At 42.4% G+C, this 21,547-nt stretch overlaps 1 protein-coding gene across 2 annotated transcripts in view; it reads left to right on the top strand.

The window, feature by feature from the left end:
• ADCY2 (adenylate cyclase 2) overlaps positions 1 to 21,547 on the top strand; it is a gene marked incomplete at its 5' end in the record, with an annotated part of 151,361 nt that overhangs the window by 124,281 nt on the left and 5,533 nt on the right. For both annotated transcript variants that reach the window (XM_081917731.1, XM_081917732.1), the window contains 4 exons: positions 13,701 to 13,859; positions 15,566 to 15,712; positions 17,322 to 17,429; positions 19,288 to 19,402. In XM_081917731.1, the coding sequence (XP_081773857.1) occupies positions 13,701 to 13,859; positions 15,566 to 15,712; positions 17,322 to 17,429; positions 19,288 to 19,402 (529 nt within the window). The remainder of the gene's footprint in view (positions 1 to 13,700; positions 13,860 to 15,565; positions 15,713 to 17,321; positions 17,430 to 19,287; positions 19,403 to 21,547) is intronic.

Genomic DNA, 21,547 nt, shown 5'->3' with positions numbered 1-21,547 from the left:
TTTATGGTAACATACTCCTCCTAAAGTATCAATGCGTGCCGCGAGCAAAGCGTCATCCAGAGAAGAAAACAAACAGTTGTTATACTTATAACATTCCCCTGTTGTTTCAGTTCCACCCTTGGAACTACCCGCCACCGGTTTCACCAATGTACCTCTCTGGTTGTGTGACTTCCAAGGAATGAGTGCTTCTGCATTACCTTGGTTAGCAACTCTCTGTTGTGCCTTTGTCTCTGACTCAGACACAGCTTCAATTTGTCCTTGGTCGTTTACAACAGCAACATATGCAATAGCTAGGTTTGCAAACTCTTGTGAATACCTCTTTGGTGGTACACCCTTCGTTGCTCTCTCAGACCTACGTAGGAGGTGCTGCTCTTCTTTGCTTTCTGGTTCAGCCTCTGAACTCTCTGGAGAACCAGTACTAAGCTTAATCAGTGGTTCATCCTCCTCTTCTGAGGGTCTAGTCATTATGTGAGATTTCCTCTCAATGACTGTTACAACTGAGCTCCCTGAGTTATCGCTGTCATCATCAGTACTACTGAACTCAATAAGATCAACATCAACATCATCATCATCATCATCAGAATCATCTCCAGTGGGAAATGTGTGAACAATCACTCTCTCCTGTTCAGGAGCACTCTCTAGAAATTTTGTGAGAATCACCTGACCAGATTCAGACAAAATTACTCTGTAGAGACCCTTTTCATAACCCACAAAAATGCCTCTGGCATTCTTTACCCCACTTGGAGTTTCTGTTCTCACATGAGACCCAAAAACCTTGAAATGGGCAACTGAAGGTTTTCTATGGAACAGTTTCTCAAAAGGAGAACATCCCAACTCTTTTGAAACCTTTCTCAACCACGTATAAGTGTATGACAATAGCGACTCCGCCCAGAATTCATTTGGCAGATGTGAACTAAGCAATTGCGCATGCATTCCCTTTTGCAATTCTTTGTTCACCCTAACACAGACACATCTCTTCCATGCTTCTTCGGAACTAGCAATTTTGTGTCTTATCCCTTTCTTCTCCAGGAACCTCTGGAAATCCTGTAAAAGAAATAGTGGCTTCTCATCTGTACAAAGACAAGCAATATTAGCATCATGCATATTTTTAACCTTGTCACAAAACTCTTTAAACCTTTCTAAGGCTTCTTTTGGTTTCTCCAAAACATAAATCCAGACATAATTTGTGAAAGAATCCACACACACAAGGTAATATTTTGCATTGCCTCTAGATGGTGCTAGAGGACCAATCACATCAGCATACACCCGCTGAAATGCTCTGTCGACCCTCGAGGTCACCTTCTTGGCGTCCTTCTTTGTCAGACCTGCAAAAGAAATCACATTAGAATCACAAGAATTACATTTCATGTAATCACTTTGATCAAAAGTCAACAAATACAGTCCATCTTTCTCTTTGGCAGAAAGATACAACTCTCCATCTTTGTAGATCTCGCAGCTTTCAGCATCATAGGACAGTTTTAGTCCCTTCTTAGCAATCTGTGAAACGCTCAGCAGATTGAACTTCAACTCTGGAACCAAGTAAACATTATTTATAGTCAAGTTCAGACTTTCAAGATACACAGTTCCAATCCCGGTTGCTTCCAACTTCTAACCGTTGGCTTGTTGCACAGCGAAGCTTTGCTTCTTAAACGTCGAAAATAGCTGACTGTGTCGACACATATGCTGAGTACACCCGGTGTCTAGGACAAAGAAGTTCCCCGCTTCTGGTGTGTCCTTTAGCGACATCAAAGCCTTTGCAGTCTTTGCCTTTGACGTGGTATGACCTTTGCCTGGCGTCTCAGACTTTGTGGAGCTCACCTTGGCTCCTCTGTGCTGACGCAGCTTCTTACAGTTCCGCTGAAGATGCCCAGTTTGCCCACAATTGTAACATTGGACAACGTTTAAAGCTACCGCATTTTCTCCAGCAGCAACAGCAGTGGGGTGTTAGAACTCCGTTCTTCCCTCCCCCTATCTTTTTCACTTCCAGTGCTGCAAGTCTGTCATGTTCATTAAGAATCACGGCATAGACCCTCTCCGCGGTCAAATCGTTCGCTGGAAGGGACCCAAGCTGACTGGCAACGGTTTTGTAAGTCCGATTCAGGCAGTTTATCACCATGAAGCAAAACACTTCCTCCTGCAAACGGAAATGACGTTCCACCATCTGTTGACGCAGATATTTCATTTCCGTCAGGTGCGCTTGAACATCTCCATCAGGCGCAAGCCTCAGATTGGTCAGCTTCTCAAAATACAGCAACGCTGAAGAACCTGCATCTCTCTGATGTGTCCTTCGCAAAGTGTCCCAAACCTCTCGCGCGTATTCTAAATCCTGAATATGCACAAGCTGGGAATCTGAAACACACAGAATTATAGCCGTCCTGGCTCTCACATTCTGTGACTCCCAAGCACGTGTTGGTGCTGCAGGAATGGGGTTCTCAATCACCTCAAACAGTCTCTGATTCTGCAACAGGGCCTTCATCTTAATAGACCAAGATGAATAATTATCATTAGTTAAAAGGGGTGGGCTAGGCAGGGCTCCCCCTTTCTTGGCATCCATTTCGAGTCCTTGCCTTAACACTCACTCTCAAGCCTGCTAAAATCCAAAAGCTGGTTGATTTACGCTCTTGCCACCTGGCAGCTCTTAACGCTGGCTGCTTTGGAAAGTCCCTTTCCAACAGTTCATGAGATACTGTAGCCAAAACAAAAGTTGTTTTTCGCCTCTCTCAGGCACAGCCTTACAGTCAGCCCACTTCCGGTAAATTTCCACTTCTCTGACGGGCGTTGCTTAGCAACAGTGCATTCCTTTCTTGTACAGGAAACCACAAGAATCTCTGGAATGCAAGCCTTCCACTCACTCGGAGCTGTTTTTCCCAAACTCTGCTCCCATGAACCAGAGAATAACTCAATCTGCGTTCACTCTTTTAAGCCCGAAATTTCTCATACCTTGGGCTCCGTGGCTTGGCTGTCACTTCGTCTGGTCAGCTTCTGGCTGTAGGCTGTAGGTGCAGAGGATCAACCTCTCATTGCAGACTTCCATGGAGGGATGAAAACAGCAGCTCTGCTACTATTGTTGTTCAGGACCATCCTCTGCTACCACTGTTGGATTTCTGCCTGGATCAGAGGAATGTGCCACAACGTAGGCACCGGCAGATATTCCTTGTCGACCTCCCCGCTGCTACTCCCGGCAGATAAGCAGGCGAGATCTCGGCGATTCTTCCCAGATGTGTGAGAAGAACACACCGTTCATTCTCTCTCCCCTTTGGTATCCCCAGGGAAGGGAAAGAAGCAGACAGAAATCTATTTACATTCTTTATTTCTGTCTCTTACATCAGTACAGAGGAGCATGTCTGCACTCCACAGCAGTGAGAATCAAAACTCCACCCATGTACTTCCAGTACGGGTCATATGACACACACACTGAGCTAACATCTGGTGCTCAGTACAGAATGAACTGCCCTTTTGTTCCCATGGCAACAGTCACAAACATCCTGTTTGGCTTTGCAGCCACATGCAGCTGACTGAGCTGCTAGAGCCTTTGCTTGCTGCTGCATTGCTGCTTTATGGTAACAGTATTTAGGGCTCAATTCTGAATTTCAGATTTAAAGACCAGGTCAACCCCCACAGCTGCTTTTAGAGGGATAAGGAAATGGCAAAGAGGGAGGGAGGGAGGGAGGGAGGGAGAACACAGTTGTGGTTTCTGCACTGAAGATTGAGACATCAGAATGAAAGTTGGTACAGGCACTTTTATTTTGTGTCTTTCAAGTGTCAACTCCTCCTTGGTCCCTGCACCTGTTCTCCAGGGAAACAGGAAAGATGTAAAACTTAATACAGTACAATATCTCTTTTGAAGACTGCTGCAAGTTTGAAGACCAGTATGACTCTCCACACCTCTTTTGAAGCAGGGGGAATTCAAAGAAAATTGCAATTTGCCTTTGGAAGGAAAGCCTTCTGAATACTGTGACTTCCTAGTTTCTTGCAGTACAGTGCTTTAAGCACAACCTTGGCTTCCATTTTGCAAACAGAGAAAACGCTCCAATTCAGATTTCCTTCTCTCTTCCCCAATCCTTTAAATCCAACAGAAAATGTCATTGTAAATTATTTCAACTGCAGATTTGTGGTTCTTTAGCATTTCCTTTACTATCTTAGAACAGCCTGTATATTAAGTAGGGCTTTACCCATATTTGCCCTGTCTTCTGCTGCATTTTGGATCTGCCCTGCTTTGAAAATCTCCCTTCTCTGAGGTGAGTTAAATAGGAGCCATGAAGCAGAGCTACTATTCCCAAGGTTTTCTTCTTTTTGTTATAATTTTCAATTCTTTGCTTCCCCCCCACCCCCGCCTTACTAGAGCTTGTTCTGTTTGAACATTGTTCATGCTGTCGCTGCAGAATTGAGGCTGGTATAAAGGTACGCCTGGAAGCCAGGCTGCCCCATCCATTCCCAAATATATTGTTGGCCACTGTCATTTGATTCCCTCAGCTCCACTGCTCTAAAAAGGTGATTCGGAGGTGTCAGGGAACTGCCATCAGCTCAGAGGCGAGAGGTGGAAGGGCAGCTGGGTTACAGGGAGCCTCCAAAGATCGTGAGAAACAGCACTTCCTCCGCGGAGGAGGGAAGCCCCGCCTCTAGTGGGGAAGAGATGCAGGGCTCGGAACATGCAAGAGAGAGCCAAAGAACTGTGCATGAGCAAAGCGGGGGGAGGCAGGTCCCCCTTTGGCCACGCCCTCTCTGCGCAGTAGGTTTATGCGCAGAGAGGGGAGGCGTCGGCTGGGGGTCAAGAGACTACCCTGCTGGGGAAAGTTTAAGGACCGCCCACTCTCAGATTCTGCTAGTGACTGAGCAAGACATGGAATTGAGATGTTCTGCACTGTAAATATTTTTGCACCAATAATAAAGCCTTTGAAAAGACCAGTGGGGATCTTGCCTGTTTGCTCTCGAGCAACCACGCCGGTAGGCATAACAGGAGGTTTTGGACACCTGTGGCCTCTGAGACTTCCCATCCTCGGCTCTTATCCCAAACCACCAGGAGTGATTCGTCTGCAGACTCCAGATTAGACCCAGACATGGGCTCGCCCTCAAGTCCTTCATGACTCGCTGTTTCCGCAGGGGCAAATAGAAAGGGACCATTCCACTGGGCTGGAAGCCCTCTTTCAAAAAACTGTTTTGTAACTTCTCCTGTGTAATAAATAGGATGGGCTCATTCACACCTCCATTTGCTCTGCCACCTTCATTCGGGGAAACCCTCTCTTTGCCGCTGGATTGAAAGAAACAGCAATTGGGTTTTCCATGGACTCCCGTTTGTTCTGATTCATCAGTAAGGAGCAGGTGCTGCGGGGCAAGCAGTGGGGCAAACGCAAAACCCCTCAGCCCCCTGTGGAGAGGGTCCGGCTCCTGCCGTTTTCCACCAGGCCGAGGGAGGGGCCTGACAGACTAGAAAAGGACTGCTGCTGCCAAGCAGAGAGGCCTTTTTTCATTCTTTTAGACTGCTTTTCAATTGTCTTTTAAAAATATTTTAATTGTTTTTAACTTTTTAGAGGGTTTTTTGGGGGGGGTATTATTCCGCTGCTTCTGTTTATATTTTGATTATGTATTCTGTGTTTTTATATTGTAATTTTATCCTGTGCCCTGAGACCTGCAGGTGATATATCATTATTATTATTATTATTATTATTATTATTTAGAAAGTATGGGGCAAGGGGAAAAAAAACTTCCGGTTTGGATCGCTAGCAGTATGGGAGCGCGGTGAAGTTGCGGTTCGACTTCTCCGGGCCGCACAGGGTTTTTGAGGGGCAACGCAAAGGCACTGCGACCCCAAAATCTCAAGGGGGGCCCCCTTGAGGGAAGCGCAACCAGCAGCGTTGGACGGGTCCCGAAGTTCCTTTGGGTTTTTTCTATTTTTTGGGGAAGACTCAGGAGCGATGGGACCGAGAAACGCACTCCGGTAAGCTCTGCGGACCCCGTGTGGTAATGCCTCTAGCTCTCACTGAAAGACGCGACAAATCTCCGTAATTTTAAGAACAGTCGCCCTTGGCTTTGAGTAATAAATGCCGGAGCGGAAAAATCGAAAATAAAGACCAAGGAGCGATGGATGTCGACAGATTAAGTTAAGGAGCCCGAGCTGTATTTCGGACTTAAGATGGCGCTGGGACTATAATCGGAAGAGTGAAACAAAGAAACTTTTACCCACCCGCTGTAGAAATCTGGAAGGGAAAGTCCCCGCCGGGAGTTTGGCGGGGCAAAAGTAACTAAACAGAAAAGTAACTAACCGAGAAGAAAAACTTTAGAGACTTTGTATCGTTTTGGCTATTTTACAGGAGAGTCTGAGGAGGGTTTAAAGGGAACACTGAGAAGACCACGGAGGCTTTAGCCAGAAGCGGAAAGGCAAGAAAGGCAGGAGGGGAAAAGGGGAGAGCTGTTCAGAAGGAAAGTACACAGACCGTGACGGCGCTGAAGGGCGAACTCTTCTCCCCTCCCTGGCCCTGACGGCGGCGTAAAAAACAATCTTGGACTTTCGTTCCCCTCCTCCCTAATTTTTTCTCGGCTTTCCACCCCTCTTTACAATCTACCTCCTTCACAACTTACCAACGGCGGGAGGGAATCCCCCCGCAAAAACCCGTAACATACGGCACACCAGCATCTATCCCCGCTTATCCCTGCTTGGCAGTAATCTTGTCGGAACTTGGATACTTTGGATCGGTTCACTAAGGATTTAATCACATTTTCAAAACTACTTGGGCTGCGGAAGCCGCTGCTTTCTCTGGTACGGACTCAAGCGCGGAACACCTCTCCCGGGAGAAGCAGAAACTCCACCCACTACTCCATCTTCGGGGGAAAGCCGCAAAGTTGGAAACTGCTTCAGACCTCGCCCCCCCCCTCGGTGGAATATCTAAGCTCTGCAGAGAGACCTCGAAGCTTCTTCGGACCTCCTCGCCCGGCTCCTCTCCTCTGCCTCCCTCTCTCCCCTCTTCCCCCCTCCTTGTTTGCTCCCCACCCTCCCAGTTTCTTTTTTTAGCCCCGCTCCTTTCCTTATAGGAGCACCAACCAGTCAACCAGTCAACAACCAGTCATTGTTAACATGTAAAACTGGGAAAACCCTTTAATCTTAACCACCCCTATTGCTTCCGCTTCTTGTGTATTTTCCCTGCTCTTTTTTCTCCTCCCCCTTTTCTCCCCTCTCTTCTTTTTTCTTCTTTCCTCCTTCTTTTTCTTTTTTCATCTTCTCTCTTCCCTCTTCTTGCCTCTTTTCTTATTTATAAATACTCAAGTATAACACTGCAAGTCGATGGTAGATGAGGGTAGTTTACTACCATATTTCTAAATTGTTACTAATTTTGTGATTTTGCCTGTTTACCGTCGAATAGCAGATGAACGGCAACTGGCTGAGCTAGGACAGAATTTATAACGTGGAAATACCGATACGTTGACTTTTGTCCTTGTCTGTCCAGGGTGCCCTCTGCTGAGATAACCAAAATTATCTGAGATTGTGCGCCCTCAAGGGGAGAGCTATAAGAAATCCTAATCTGTCTACATTTAGGAATCAGGGGGTGAGGGTAGGCTTGGAGTGGGCAAATGGCGGGAAAGGACGGAAAGAAGTCAGTGGGAACACCAATAGAGAGGAAAACCTCAAGACAAGAGGAAATTAGAGACTTAGACGTACTATGGTTGAAAATAAAAGAGGAATTTAAACAGAACGAAATCCACATGGAAAAAAAGCTAGGAGAGATGCAGGTTTCTATTGATAAAAAAATAGAGGGTGTGGTGGGAGAATTGTCAAATAAGATAAAAGAACTAACAACCCGCTCTAAGTCTTTAGAAGACTCAAATAAAAAATTACAAAGAGAGATGAAAGATCAGAGAAAAGAAGCTGAGAAGATAAAGGAGAATTTTGGAGAACTGAGCAAGAGTCAAGACCAAGTTTTAGACAATTTAGCCCTGATGGAAATGAAACAAAAGCAGTTAAATTTAAAATTTAGAGGAGTAGGGGAAGAAACAGATGAAGATATCAAAGGAAAAATGATCAAAGAACTGGCGAGGTGGCTAGCTATGAAAGAAGAGGAAGTCGCGCAAACGATAGAAAATGTCTTCAGAATAAAAATAAGACCCAAACAAAACAGACTGAATAAGGTCCCAGGAGACTGTCTGGTGCTCTTCAAATCGATAGAGATGAGAAATATAATTTTGAGAGAAAGCTATCAGAAGAAATTGGTAATTGATGGAAGACCAATCATCATCTTTAAAGAAATACCAATTAGACTCCTTCGTAAGAGAGAGGGCTACAAACAAATAGTCAACACTTTAAAAAAGAATGGCATACAACATAGATGGGAATTCCCAGAAGGGATTTCCTTTTTCTATAAAGGGAAAAGATTTAAGATAACGGAAAGTCAGGAAGTCAGCAAATTCTTATGCAGATATGAAAAAGACCTTGGGGGGATGGAGGAGAGATATGGAGGGAGGGGTGGAGAAAGGGAAGAAAGGGGTGGTGCGAGGGTGGGGGGTGCGAGGGGGCAGAGGGTGGGGGGGAGGAGGAGGAGGAAGAGGTAGGGGAGGAAGAGGAGGGAGAGGAAGAAGAAGAAACAGAGGGCAAATCCACCCGAATCTAAATCGGTAAATTACTGACTTTTCGGTAGACAAAAGAGATCATGAACTTAAAAATTTTAACATGGAATGTAAATGGCTTGAACGAAAAAACTAAAAGGAATAAAATTGTAAATGTGTTGAAAAAGAAAAAATTGGATGTAATCTGTATACAAGAGACTCATGTGGCCAAAAAACATAAACATGTTTTGGTAAACAAGAATTTAGGAACGGAATTCATAAACTCCACGGAAGGAAAAAAAAAAGGAGTAGTAACATATGTCAATGAAAAATGGGAACCCAAATTGATTTATAAAGACGAAGAAGGAAGGGTACTGGGGGTACAAATCAGCTTCCAGGGGGAAAAGATCAACGTGGTAAATATCTATGCCCCAAATTCGAATAGACCTGAGTTCTTTAAGAAATTAGAACAAGTATTATTAAAATTAGAAAACAATAGGACGATACTATTGGGAGACTTCAATGCAGTGCCAATACCAGAAATTGACAGACAAACAGAAAAGAAAAAACGAAATCAAGGAAAGTTACCAAAATCATTTCAGGATCTGGAAGAAAATATGGACTTAATAGACATATGGAGGCATAAGCACCCAACAGAAAAGCAGTTCACCTTCTTCTCAGAGGTACATAAAAGTTGGGGTCGAATAGACCAAATTTGGACTTCGAGGGAACTTACCTTAAGAGCCATAAAATGTGAAATCCACCCGAGAACCCTCTCTGACCACAACACAATAACATTGGAAATAAAAGGTGCAACACAGGGGGGTTTCAGATGGAGGTTGAACGAATATCTATTGGATAATGATGAGGTCATTGAAAAAGCCAAAGCCACCCTAAAAGAATATTTTGATTTGAACCTCAACTCAGGAACAAACATAGAAGTGGTATGGGATGCCAGTAAGGCGGTTTTAAGAGCCCTTTTTATCCAGCAAAACAACTATAGGAAGAAAATCAGACAGCAAAAGAAGGAAGAAATTCTCAGACAGCTAAGGGAGCATGAGAAAAAACTAACAGAACACCCGAAAGATGAACAAAGTATACAAACAATAAAAATACTACAAACACAATATTCGATGTTAACAAACCAAGAAATAGAATGGAAAATCAAGTTAATGAGACAAAGGTTTTTCGAATCGGCAAATAAAACGGGTAAATTCTTAGCTTGGCAACTGAGAAAAAGACAAAAACAAAGCGTAATAAACAAAATAATGGCATAGGATGAATTGATAGTAGACCCAAAAAGAATACAAAAAAACTTTCTTAAATTCTATGAGGAATTATATAAAAAAGGAAAAGAAGACCCAATTCAAATAGAAAGATATCTAGAGAACTGCGAAGGGAAGATGGTGACAGATGAAGAAAGACTTCAATTAAATAAACCCATAAACTTAGAAGAGATTCAGAATGCGATAAAAAAAATGAAGATGGGAAAGGCACCAGGACCGGATGGCTTATCGGCTAAATATTACAAAGTTTTAGGAAACCAACTGTCATCAGCACTTTGTGATACCATGAATAATATCTTAAGAGGAGGGAAAATACCTGAGTCCTGGAGGGAAGCCTTTATTACCCTAATCCCCAAGTCAGAAACAGATAAATTGAACATCAAAAATTATAGGCCAATATCTTTACTAAATAACGATTACAAAATATTTGCTGACATCATGGCAAATAGATTGAAAAAGTGTTTAACAAACTTAATTCACAAAGACCAAGCGGGTTTTCTACCAAATAGGTATTTGAAAGATAACGTGAGACATGTCATTAACATAATTGAATATTTGGAGAGGAATAATGACAGACCTGCGGCATTGATTTTCATAGACGCGGAAAAGGCGTTTGATAACGTCTCCTGGTTGTTCCTACTAAAATCTATTGAAAGGGCAGGGATAGAGGGCGAGTTTATGAAGGGAATACAGGCAATATATTCAACCCAGTTTGCCAAACTGGTAATAAACAATAATCTTACAAACATATTTAAAATCGAGAAAGGGACAAGGCAGGGATGCCCTCTCTCTCCGCTTTTATTTATCATGGTCTTAGAAGTATTGGCAAATAAAATAAGATCAACGCCTGAGATACAAGGGATCAGGATAGGATTAAAGGAGTATAAATTAAAAGCCTATGCGGATGACCTGATGCTATCCCTGGAAGAGCCGCATGGAAGTATTGGTAAAGCGCTGAAGACACTAGAGGAATACGGTAAATTATCCGGCTTTAAATTGAATAAATTAAAAACAAAAATGCTGGCAAAGAACTTGGGAAACGATGAAAAAGAAAAACTAGAGAGTCAATCTGGAATTAAGGTGGCAAAAAAAATAAAATACTTAGGAATATGGCTTACATCAAAAAACATAAACTTAATTGAAGATAATTATTCGCCAACGTGGAAAGTAATCAAAAAAGACCTGGACGTCTGGAACAGAGCCAACCTTTCTTGGTTGGGCAGGATGGAAGCAATAAAAATGAACATACTTCCCAAGATGCTGTTTTTGTTCCAAAACATTCCTGTTATTAGAGGGTCCAAAATATTCAAAGACTGGCAGAAGGTACTTTCAAGATTCATATGGCAGGGAAGAAGGCCAAGGATCAGATTTAAATTACTTACGGATCGGAAGGAGAGAGGAGGCTTCGCAGTCCCCAACTTAAAATTGTATTATGAAGCGGCCTGTCTCTGTTGGGTCAAGGATTGGATAACCCTGGAGAATACCGACTTATTGGATTTAGAAGGGGCGGACAACAGGTTTGGCTGGCACACCTACCTCTGGTCAAATAAAGAGAAGGCCCACAAAGGGTTCTCGAGTCATATCATTAGGGGCCCTTTGTATGAAGTTTGGGGAAAAAACAAAAAATTGTTAGAAAGGAAAACGCCCTGGTGGCTGTCCCCAACAGATATCCTAATAATTAAAAAAATAAATATGGAAGAGAAAAGATTGACATATGAAGATTTACTGGTAAGATCCCAAGACAGCTGGAAACTAAGACCATACGAGGAGTTGAAGGGAAAGCTGACGGGCTGGTTACAGTACCATCAAATCAACGCAATATGGACAGAAGATAAAAAAATAGGAATGAACGGAAAAAAGTCCAAATTCCAGATTGAAATAATCGAAAGTAAACTCAAGTTATTATCAAAAATGTATAACATACTACTGGAATGGGATACGAAAGACGAAGAAATTAAGGAAGTCATGGTTAAGTGGGCGATAGATCTGGGGCACAATATAGAGTACGAGAAATGGTCAAAATTGTGGAATGAGGGAATAAAATTCACGGCGAGTGCTGCTATTAGAGAAAACTTAGAGAAGATGATATATAGATGGTACTTAACACCAGAAAAACTAAGTAGGATGTATAAGACTGGCAATAAGGCCTGCTGGAAATGCAAGACAAAAGAAGGTAATTTTATACATATGTGGTGGGGATGTGAGGAAACGAAAAAAATTTGGAACCAGATATATAGTGAGCTAAAAAAAATACTTAGATACACATTCCCCCCAAAAACAGAGGCCTTTTTATTAGGTATTATCGGAGAGGAAATCAGGAAGGAAGATAAAACTTTATTTCAATATTCAACAGCAGCAGCAAGAATACTAATCGCTCAAAATTGGAAAAGTACAAACACACCAACGGTGAGGGACTGGCAAACAAAATTATATGACTTTATTGAATTGGCAAAAATGACGCAAAGAATTAGAAACCAAAAAAATGCAAAGTTAAAGGACGATTGGGATAAATTTGTGGTCTATATTGAAGGTAACCTAGGAAACCTACCAACTATAGCAGGTCAGCTATAAAACTTCCGATGTATAAACTAACCATCAACACCAGCTGTAAAAACCAAACTATTAAAAGTAGAAATCCGAAATCAGCAGGGAAGGAAGTTAGGCGTTCTATGTATTAGTTCTTTTGTGTTTTTTGTGGTTTTTCTTCTTATCTTTTAGTGCTTTTTTTCCTTTTAATTTTCTTTGTTAAGATATTTAGTGAATAGTTGCATTTGTGCTTTTTTTCTTCAAATGCACTTGTTTTGTTTTGTTTTTTTCTTGTTTTCCTGTATGTGTGTGGCAAATGAAAATCAATAAAAAGATTTTTTAAAAAAAAAGAAAGAAAGAAAGTATGGGGCAAGTGGATAACCACTCTGACAGCTTTCTAGGCAAGGGACAAGTGGGAGTGTGAGCCGGCTATGGGGCCTTCTCTGAGTAGCACCACTTGATGGTTCAGCTGTTATCTGTTCACACAGTGGACCATCTCTCATCGTCCCTCTGGCCCTATAAACTCAGCCCATCCTCACTCCCCATCAGATGATCACTAGTTAAGCTTGTGAAAAGTGACAAATAGTTGTTGTCATCCATCTGTCTCAGGAGACAATGGAGTGTGCCTCCGGGGGTGAAGTCAAAGTGCTAGAGTATTGCAGCACCTGCTGTGACTTCTTAGACTGGTAACTTGTAACTGCTGCTTCCTGCGTTGTTGTTTTCTGCATTAGGAGCACCAAAGTGATCTCCCTGGGGTGCAAGGCTGTGTAGTGTGTATGGGAGATCCTGGGCTGCCCAGGTGACAAGACCCCCCCTCTCGACCTTGCTTATGTGGTCCAAAGGAAAGCAGAGCAAGACGTTTGGGCACCAGCTTGGCTGCATGACACCATCCAACTAACAAATAAATTAAGTAAATAATAATGAGGATGCTGACCTGAAGGGTTTCTCTCTCTCTCTCTCTCTCTCTCTCTCTCTCTCTCTCTCTCTCACACACACACACACACACACACTGTCATATTTGCTGGATCAAGCTGGGTAATACTATGCATGCACAGAATCTGCCTGTTTAACATTGGCAGATTTTGGGCTCTCAGATTTCAGCAGCGTCCTATGTGACGCTGAAGTTTGGCATCCCCTCCTGCTTCTCACGTGCTGTTCTACAGGATTGTTGCAGCTGCCTTGGTTGCACTGCCCTAAAACCGCCTCTGTCTTTGGGCCCCAGCTGGAGTAGAATGAATACCTTAACCTACTGCTTCATTGTTTTGGGGGAGGGGTGTGTTTTTCTCTCTCTCTTAAAACCATCTGATAGGACAAGATGCCTATTGTTTCTTTACTTCTGTGTCCTCTTTGTAACAGAATGAATATTACTGTAGGTTAGATTTCCTGTGGAAGAACAAGTTCAAAAAAGAGCGTGAGGAGATTGAGACCATGGAGAATTTGAACCGGCTGCTACTGGAGAACGTGCTGCCTGCTCACGTGGCTGAACATTTCTTGGCAAGGAACCTGAAGAATGAGGTCAGTCCTCACCACCTTTAGTCATCTTCGCTGTTCTGAAATAAAACTGACAACCTTCAGGAACACCTGCACACCTCCAGGAACAAATCTGGTCCAGTGCGCACACAGCATACTATAGACTGCCCTCTCACTGAAAGTGAGAATTGGCATACCAGCTTGCCTCCATTTCTAGTTTGTTTCCAAGAATAAAACAGGAGAGAGATAGACTGTGACAGATTATTTCTGGTGTGCACTGTGGGTTTTACACACTCCCCAGTTGCCCAGTGATAATTTCAAGGGCAAGGCTACTGGGCTTTGCTTTCTTTTGCAGAGTGGATCACACAGGCCTTACTTTGCCTTTTATAATAACTGTTTGCTTGCAAATAACTTCAAAACATGAGAAAACAGGCAGGCAATGCAAGCCTTTGAGAAGCTGCCACAGGTCCACCCTTTCCAAAGCGATCAATGTGTCTTTGGAGTCCTCCAATTCTGTGGTTGCTTTTTGCAAGCCGACTGCAAAAATCAGACCTCTGTCTCTCCTGAGGTCTATGTACCAACTCCAAATATTTTTTTCTAGTCCCTCAAACACACCGGAAAGGCACCGTTCTCTAGCCCCACTTGGACATAGGTTGCCCATTAAGAAAGCAGACATTGCAAACACTTTTGTAAAACAAGAAAATCTTTGATAAAAAAGGGGAGGGGAGAAAGCCTATTGAGGAAACATCCCCAGCTATTATGTCGTGAGCCAAGGCAAATGACCTTTGCAGTGATGACCAATATGAGAGAAACATCAGTGAAGATTTTGGTGACAAACTGCGTAAAGAGACCAAACATACTCAGTCCAAAAAGTACTATTTGTGTTCTAGAGTCTGTTGATATTTAACGATGTTAGGAGATTACTGCTTTCTCAATGATACCTTCTTGCATTATGTCTGCTCTGAACAAGCAGTTTTTATCTGTAAGTTACCAGTTGCTGGGGGACAACTATGGAAGAGTTTGCATTTGTGTCCTGCTTGTGGGCATCAGCATCTGGTTGGCACTTTTGAAAACAGGATGCTGGAAGGGTCTTTGGCTTGATCTGGCAGCTCTCTTCTTTTGTACATTGGAGCAAATGGGCCTCTGGAACAGTATTCATTTCCATTTTTCTTGCCTAGAAGTGATGAAGAACTTTGATGATGATGATGATGATGATAAGTAACTTTGACTTCCTTTTGCTGTAGCATTTTTCAAGCACTTCCAACTTAATTAAAAAGATTGAGAAAACAGTGTCATAGTTGCCAGGCTTCCAAATGACAGAAATCTCTCAGTTTCACTAGAACAATGTTCTGGTCCTTTTGCACTGCACTAGAAATGGGATCAAATCAGGTGCAGGCTTCAGGGCTTTTGTCACCTGCTTGGTAAACCTGTTCCTTGAATGTCACTGAACTGTTTCCAATATATCCACAGGTGTAAAATGTGTAGCCAGTTATATAGAGAGGTACTTTAACTGAATAAAACAGGTTAATTAGGTAGTGTAACTTGATGAAATTATTCATGGATGGGCATGGCTTATTATAAAGCAAAAAGTAGTAAAACATCAGCAAATTATCTTTGTACTAAATAGGTGCAAGCACACCTTACACGAACTTTTCATCCATCCTTTTTCTTTCCAATCTGTACTTCGTTTTATGAACGCCTTCTACTGAGAACATTTTGTGACTGGTTTCTCATTCTTCTCTCTTGAACAGGATTTATACCATCAATCATATGACTGTGTTTGCGTCATGTTTGCCTCCATTCCAGATTTCAAAGAATTTTATACAGAATCTGATGTCAACAAAGAGGGCTTAGAATGCCTCCGGCTTCTAAATGAGATCATTGCTGACTTTGATGATGTAAGTACATCATGTCTGTGTTTGGCTAAAGGACAAGCAAGAAATTATTTCGTTACAGAAGAGTTTCCCACATTGTGGCCCCAATTCAAAACAGATTTAAGTGCATTTTATTCCATTTAAATCAGTTAACTTAAACACATTTAACTCTACGCTGGACTATGGCCTCCATGTTTTGTTTGTAAGCCTAAAACTTGCTTATCCTTCTAAGTCATCTCTTATAAGTATAGCCCATACAAGACCCTTCGGTGTCTCGTAAGATTATGTAGGAAGGGCTTATAAATCTGACCAGTGCCTAGGAAGACTCAAGCGAGAATCAGCAATGTTTATGGTTTGACACACAGGATAGTGACTTGTAGAGCAATTCTGTGACAGGTAAAGGAATGTAAAAATGTGATTTAATCTGTTTTAGTATTTTAACTTTTGTATATTTTAAGCTTTGGGTTGTAAACTTCCATGGATTTTACTTTTTATCTTTTGTAAACCACTTTGAGGGTTTTTTCTATAATCAAATAATAAAATACAATAGAATAAATATATTTTTCTTATACTGTAAATCACTATCACTTTGAGATGCTTTGTGGGATGCAATTCATAAAGGAAAGATAAATAAATAAATAAATAAATAAATAAATAAATAAATCCTAGCCAGCACAGCCAATACTGGCAGAGGCTTGTACTGGCAGAAGCTGCACTCTGAATCAGAGAGGGCACCAGCTGCTGTAGAAATGTAGAGTTACACACCAATGCAGTCTTTATAGGCACTTCTGCATAAAATGGCATCATTATCCATGCAGCATTTAAGGGACACATGGATGACTTTTGTGTTCCTAAATGGCCAGTAGTGGTTTTTTATGTTTACCAGAATTCTAGGTTATGATTCATTCTAGATTCCTTTGCATTGAGATGAATGTCCTTGGCATTATTGAAATGAGTGGTGTGGAAATAATTGCATCATTAATTACATTTAAGTTCTTAATTTACATGAATAACTATGTAAATCACATTGACTAGTGGACAGGGAGATGAATTTGGTGGAGGCCAAACTGCAGCAGAGAGGAAACAGCAGAGGTTGTGACAAAGACAGGTCAGATGAGAAGTCATTGCCTCTTGCTTCTGCTGCTCAGAAGTGCAGTTGATTCCCCTCCCCCACCACAAAAGCAGCACTCTACCTTATCAAAATGCCTAAGGCAGTTTATATAAGCCACTACTGAAGAGAACAGCGCCGCAAATCCAGATGTCGCAGTAACACTGACTGCAGAAAATGAATTGCCAGAGCTCCTTTTGCAAAATGTTAAAATAGTTTCTCAGTGAAACCAAGAGTTGCATTAAGGCTCAGAATGTGTTGGGTTTCAGGGAGCTATTCTCACCTGCAGGCACCTTTTGCTGTAAAATATGATCCCCTACCCGTGTCCTATGTGAGATTGGGCCAAACTTAAATAAAAGGCTTTACTACTGTCTCAACTAATGCTTCTGCTTCTGGATCTGCTAAATGTGCTTGAAAGATGCTCCAAACAAGTGCAGCCCGGAAGCAGCCCTGGGAAGCGTGTGTATTAACAATGCTGATGCATTATTTCGCTATCAGACACCTGAGTGCCTTATTTCTTCACAGCTATTGTCGAAACCCAAATTTAGTGGCGTTGAAAAGATCAAGACCATTGGGAGCACTTACATGGCAGCCACAGGGCTAAGTGCAATGCCCAGCCAGGAACATAGTCAGGTACGTCAAAGTTACTGTGTCCACTTTGTAGGGACCATATTTTGTCTGGGGTGCAAAAGGCCACATCTGGGAATGCAGTGAAGCTTCTAAGTCATCTCCCCACCAAGCCGGTTCAAAGGCTCTGAAAAGCTGCTTCCAAAACTTGGGAGGAATATTAGGAGCATCCCAAATGAGGCTTGCCAACTTCAGCTATGCCAGTGTTCCCAGAAGCATTTGCATGCGCCTGTGCAACTTTTGGCTCCTGATCTCAGGAAATACAGTTAAGACAGTTCCCCTCCAATGAAACACAACACTCAAGCACTTGGATTTTCTAACTCTGAATATGCTTTTCATTACCTGCATAAACACCCTGCTATTACAGAACAGTGTTTTATTTCTTTATTGCTGTTACAGCATTATATAGCAATGCCTAATGTGGGTGGGTGGGTAGGCAAAATGATATTCCTGCATAATTTCCCTGGTGTTCCAATATTTGAAGAATCTCATCTACATTTTGTGAAGTGGTGCTAAACTTTACCCCCCCCCCCAAAAAAAAAACCCCATCCACACTTCAACCCCACCCTTTATTTCTTTCTCCTTCGCTTCCCACTCAACTTCTGAGTGAGAATTTATGCCTATAGAGAAAGTAGGATATTTTTAAAGAATCATGCTTCATATTCACAGAACATTAAAACAGCTCAGTCCTATTCTCCTACAGTCCATGGTTGCAGCTCAGAGGGTCCTGTACACTGGTGTACATTAAGTATGTGTGAAAACCTGGCACAAAAAAACAGCTGGGCCCTCCCCTCTCACAAATGAACAGATATGAGCCTCTCAGGTGGGATGGCTCCCTCTATCTGTACAGTATGAAATGGGCAGTGCCACCTGGAACGGAGAGTGTGCACAGGTGACCCTTGTCTTAAGGCCCGAGACTTGAAGGGCCTATTGCATCAAGCTAGGGCTGGCCCACCCAGGAGGCAAAGCGAGGCCACCGCCTTGGGTGGCCTGACCCAGAGAGACAGGAAATCCAGTCTCCAAGGAATGTGTTGCCCATGGTGATGGCAGCAGCACTGCCACCTCCCTGGCAGCCTCCCCCATGCCACTTGTACAGCAGCCTCTAAGCAAATAGGAGGCACTGCTGGGCCCTCCCACCCTTGTTCCCAATGAAGCTCTTTATCCTCTCCCCTCCCCACCCGCTTGTTCCCAGTGTAGATGTTCACTCACCCCTTCTTCCCTCGCAGGAGGATGCACCATTTTGTGGTTCGCCTCAGGTGCCAAAATGTCTAGGGCCAACATGGCGTCCAGCTTTAGACCCAGCACAATTCCTTATCCTCTTTCCTGCACTTCCCATCATTCAGGAGACCAGCAGGGGAGCAAAGAGGGAAAGGATCATAGAAGGGAGGGAGTGACCTGTTCTTGCAAGGGGAGCTGTGAGTCTGTTACTTACTGGGAACCAAAAGCAGATCTCTTACCCAGGGGCCAACAAGCACTCGGAGCTATTCCAGGACCCATTTCGACCAGGCACATTGATTTTCCACAAGAACATAGCTGACACAAAACTGAGCTGTGCGCAGGCGTAAATAGCATACAGCCCAATCCTATGCATGTTTACTCAGAAATAAATCACACTGAGCTCAATTTAATTAATTATTTTTTTTATATTTGTTCGTTTATATCCCACTTTGATCAGGAATAAATCCAAAGTACTGTGATTCTGTTGGAACAAGTAAAAGTATATAGGGTTGTAACTCTAGAATTAAAACACTGACTTCTTGTAAGTTTTCAGTAAATTGCAACATTTACAGAGAGCAAATCTCTATTGAGGATTCTTTGGTAATTGCAGTGGCATTACAGGATATGTCTATGTGTTTACATTCAGGAGCCTGACAGACAATACATGCATATTGGGACTATGGTGGAGTTTGCATTTGCCCTGGGAGCAAAACTGGATGTCATAAACAAGCATTCCTTCAATGACTTCAAGCTACGCGTAGGTAAGCAGCATAAATATTTTGTCTCCTGTCCAAGTACAGCAATAATATCCTTTTTTAATACGGTGCTAACAGTTCAAGTTCCTCCACTTTCTTATTCCAGCATTGTGTTTGCAGAACTTCCCCCCTAATTGCTAATTTCAGCACATCACTGCATTGAATATTGTGAGGCTGTGGCCGTGATCACTAGGGTTATAACTTTTTGATTTTCAAAAAAATGGATTTTTTCCCATTTTTAAAAATGGACTTTATTTCAAAAAAAATTAGTCCCTTTTCAATATTTGCTTAGAAACACTGAAAAGGGACTATCTCTTCTGAGCTGTGAAAAAAGGTCACCCCAAAATGAAAAGTGGGAATCACCATATATGCAACATTACCACTCATTGAAAATGACTTCAAGAACTTGTCAGAAATATTGAAACCTTTTTTTGGGGGGGGGAAGCATTGTGGGTATTGGAGACTCACCGGAAGCAGAGGCCATCCATCCTCCAGATACCAAGAAGCAAGCAGTGTGCAGAAGGCGCAATCAAAGTGATGTGGGAACATTATGGCACTAGCAGCAGAAACAAAGAAGAATTGCAACCAGGCAGAGGGCCTTCTCAGTGAAACACCCTCCCATCAGATGTCAAGGAAAGAAACAACTATCTGACTTTTAGAAGACATTTGAAGGCAGACCTGTTTAGGGAAGTTTTTAATGTTTGATTCTATTTTTAATATTTTGTTGGGAGCTGCCCAGAGTGGCTGGGGAAACCCAGCCAGAGTGGCGGGGTATAAATGATGATGATGATGATGATTCTAAGCAATAAGAATTGATATACAATGTACAGAACATTGTACAAGTATTAGAAAATTTGCAAGCTACTTTCCTGTATTATAATGCATAATTATTATGTATAATGGCACAATAATGACACAATACATTAGACAGTTACATATACTAAAATTGATTTATTGATTTTGGGGTAAGCTTTTTTCAAATGACAGTTCATTGCTTTGTTTTTAGGCAAAAGTTAATCTAACTAAGCTACAGCACATGAGGTTGTAAAAAAGTTATAACCCTACTAATAACACATCAAAATAAGCCATAAACAATTGTTTACTGTGTACAAGCAAATTATGCTTTCTTTGCTCTGGGAGGGAACAAACAATGGTTCCTAGCTTAGCCTGTTGTACTCCAACAAACCATGGTCAATAGGTCAAGAGCACATGGCTTATTTCCTCACAGAACAAACAAATAACTCACTTCTGTACATTATGGCTTACCAAAACGTGTGAGCCTCTGAAGAACAATGGCTCATAATGAATTAAATCAAGGATATACAGTGGTACCTCGGTCTACGAACAGCCCTATTAACGAAAACTTTGGACAACGAACTCCGCAAAACCAGAAGTAGGTGTTCCGGTTAGCGAACTTTGCCCCGGAAGAACGGAAGCTGAACACCAGTGGCGGGAGGCCTCATTAGGGAAAGGGTTCCTTGGTTTAGTCATGCGGCTTAGTCATGCTGGCCACATGACCTGGAAAAACTGTTTGCGGACAAACGCTGGCTTCTTCGGCCAGTAAAGCGAGATGAGCACCGCAACCCCAGAGTGTTTGCGACTGGACTTAACTATCAGGGGTCCTTTACCTTTACCCTTTTTTTAATGTTTCATGACGTTGCTTTCATACTTGATCTGTTGAACACCATCTTCGTGGCTTTCAAAAAGGCAGTGCAAAAATATTAAAAGTAAATAAAATTATATTAATAGAGAAAGCTGCTGTTATCACTGTTCTCAAGTTCCTAAACTGGAAAATTAAGGCAGGCAGGGAAAGGCAAAAACAGCGTGTCAGTTTTATTTTCTTTGGGAAGTTGCCTGGAAGAATTTTTTTTAAAAGACCTGCTTGTACAGTTTCTCTCACTCTCTTATACTAGGACCCAGGGTCTTCCAATGAAGCTGAAAGGCAGATGATTCAGGACAGACCATAGGAGGCAGTTCTTCACACAGTGCATAGTTAAAATGATGAGATTTCCTCCCTCAAGACATAGAGATAGGTGCCAACTTGACACAATTTTTAAAAAGATGGTTAGATTCTTGGAGGATGAGGCTAAAGCAATGGCTGGTATTCCTGATGGTTAGATGAACGCCTTAGCATCAGAGAGAATATGCCTC

The sequence above is a fragment of the Podarcis melisellensis genome (genome assembly GCF_964234715.1).
Source record: "Podarcis melisellensis genome assembly, chromosome: 7".
NCBI classification, from domain to species: Eukaryota; Metazoa; Chordata; class Lepidosauria; order Squamata; family Lacertidae; genus Podarcis; species Podarcis melisellensis.
The sequence above is the reverse complement of the archived record's forward strand: the minus strand, read 5'-3'. Positions and strand labels throughout refer to the sequence as shown.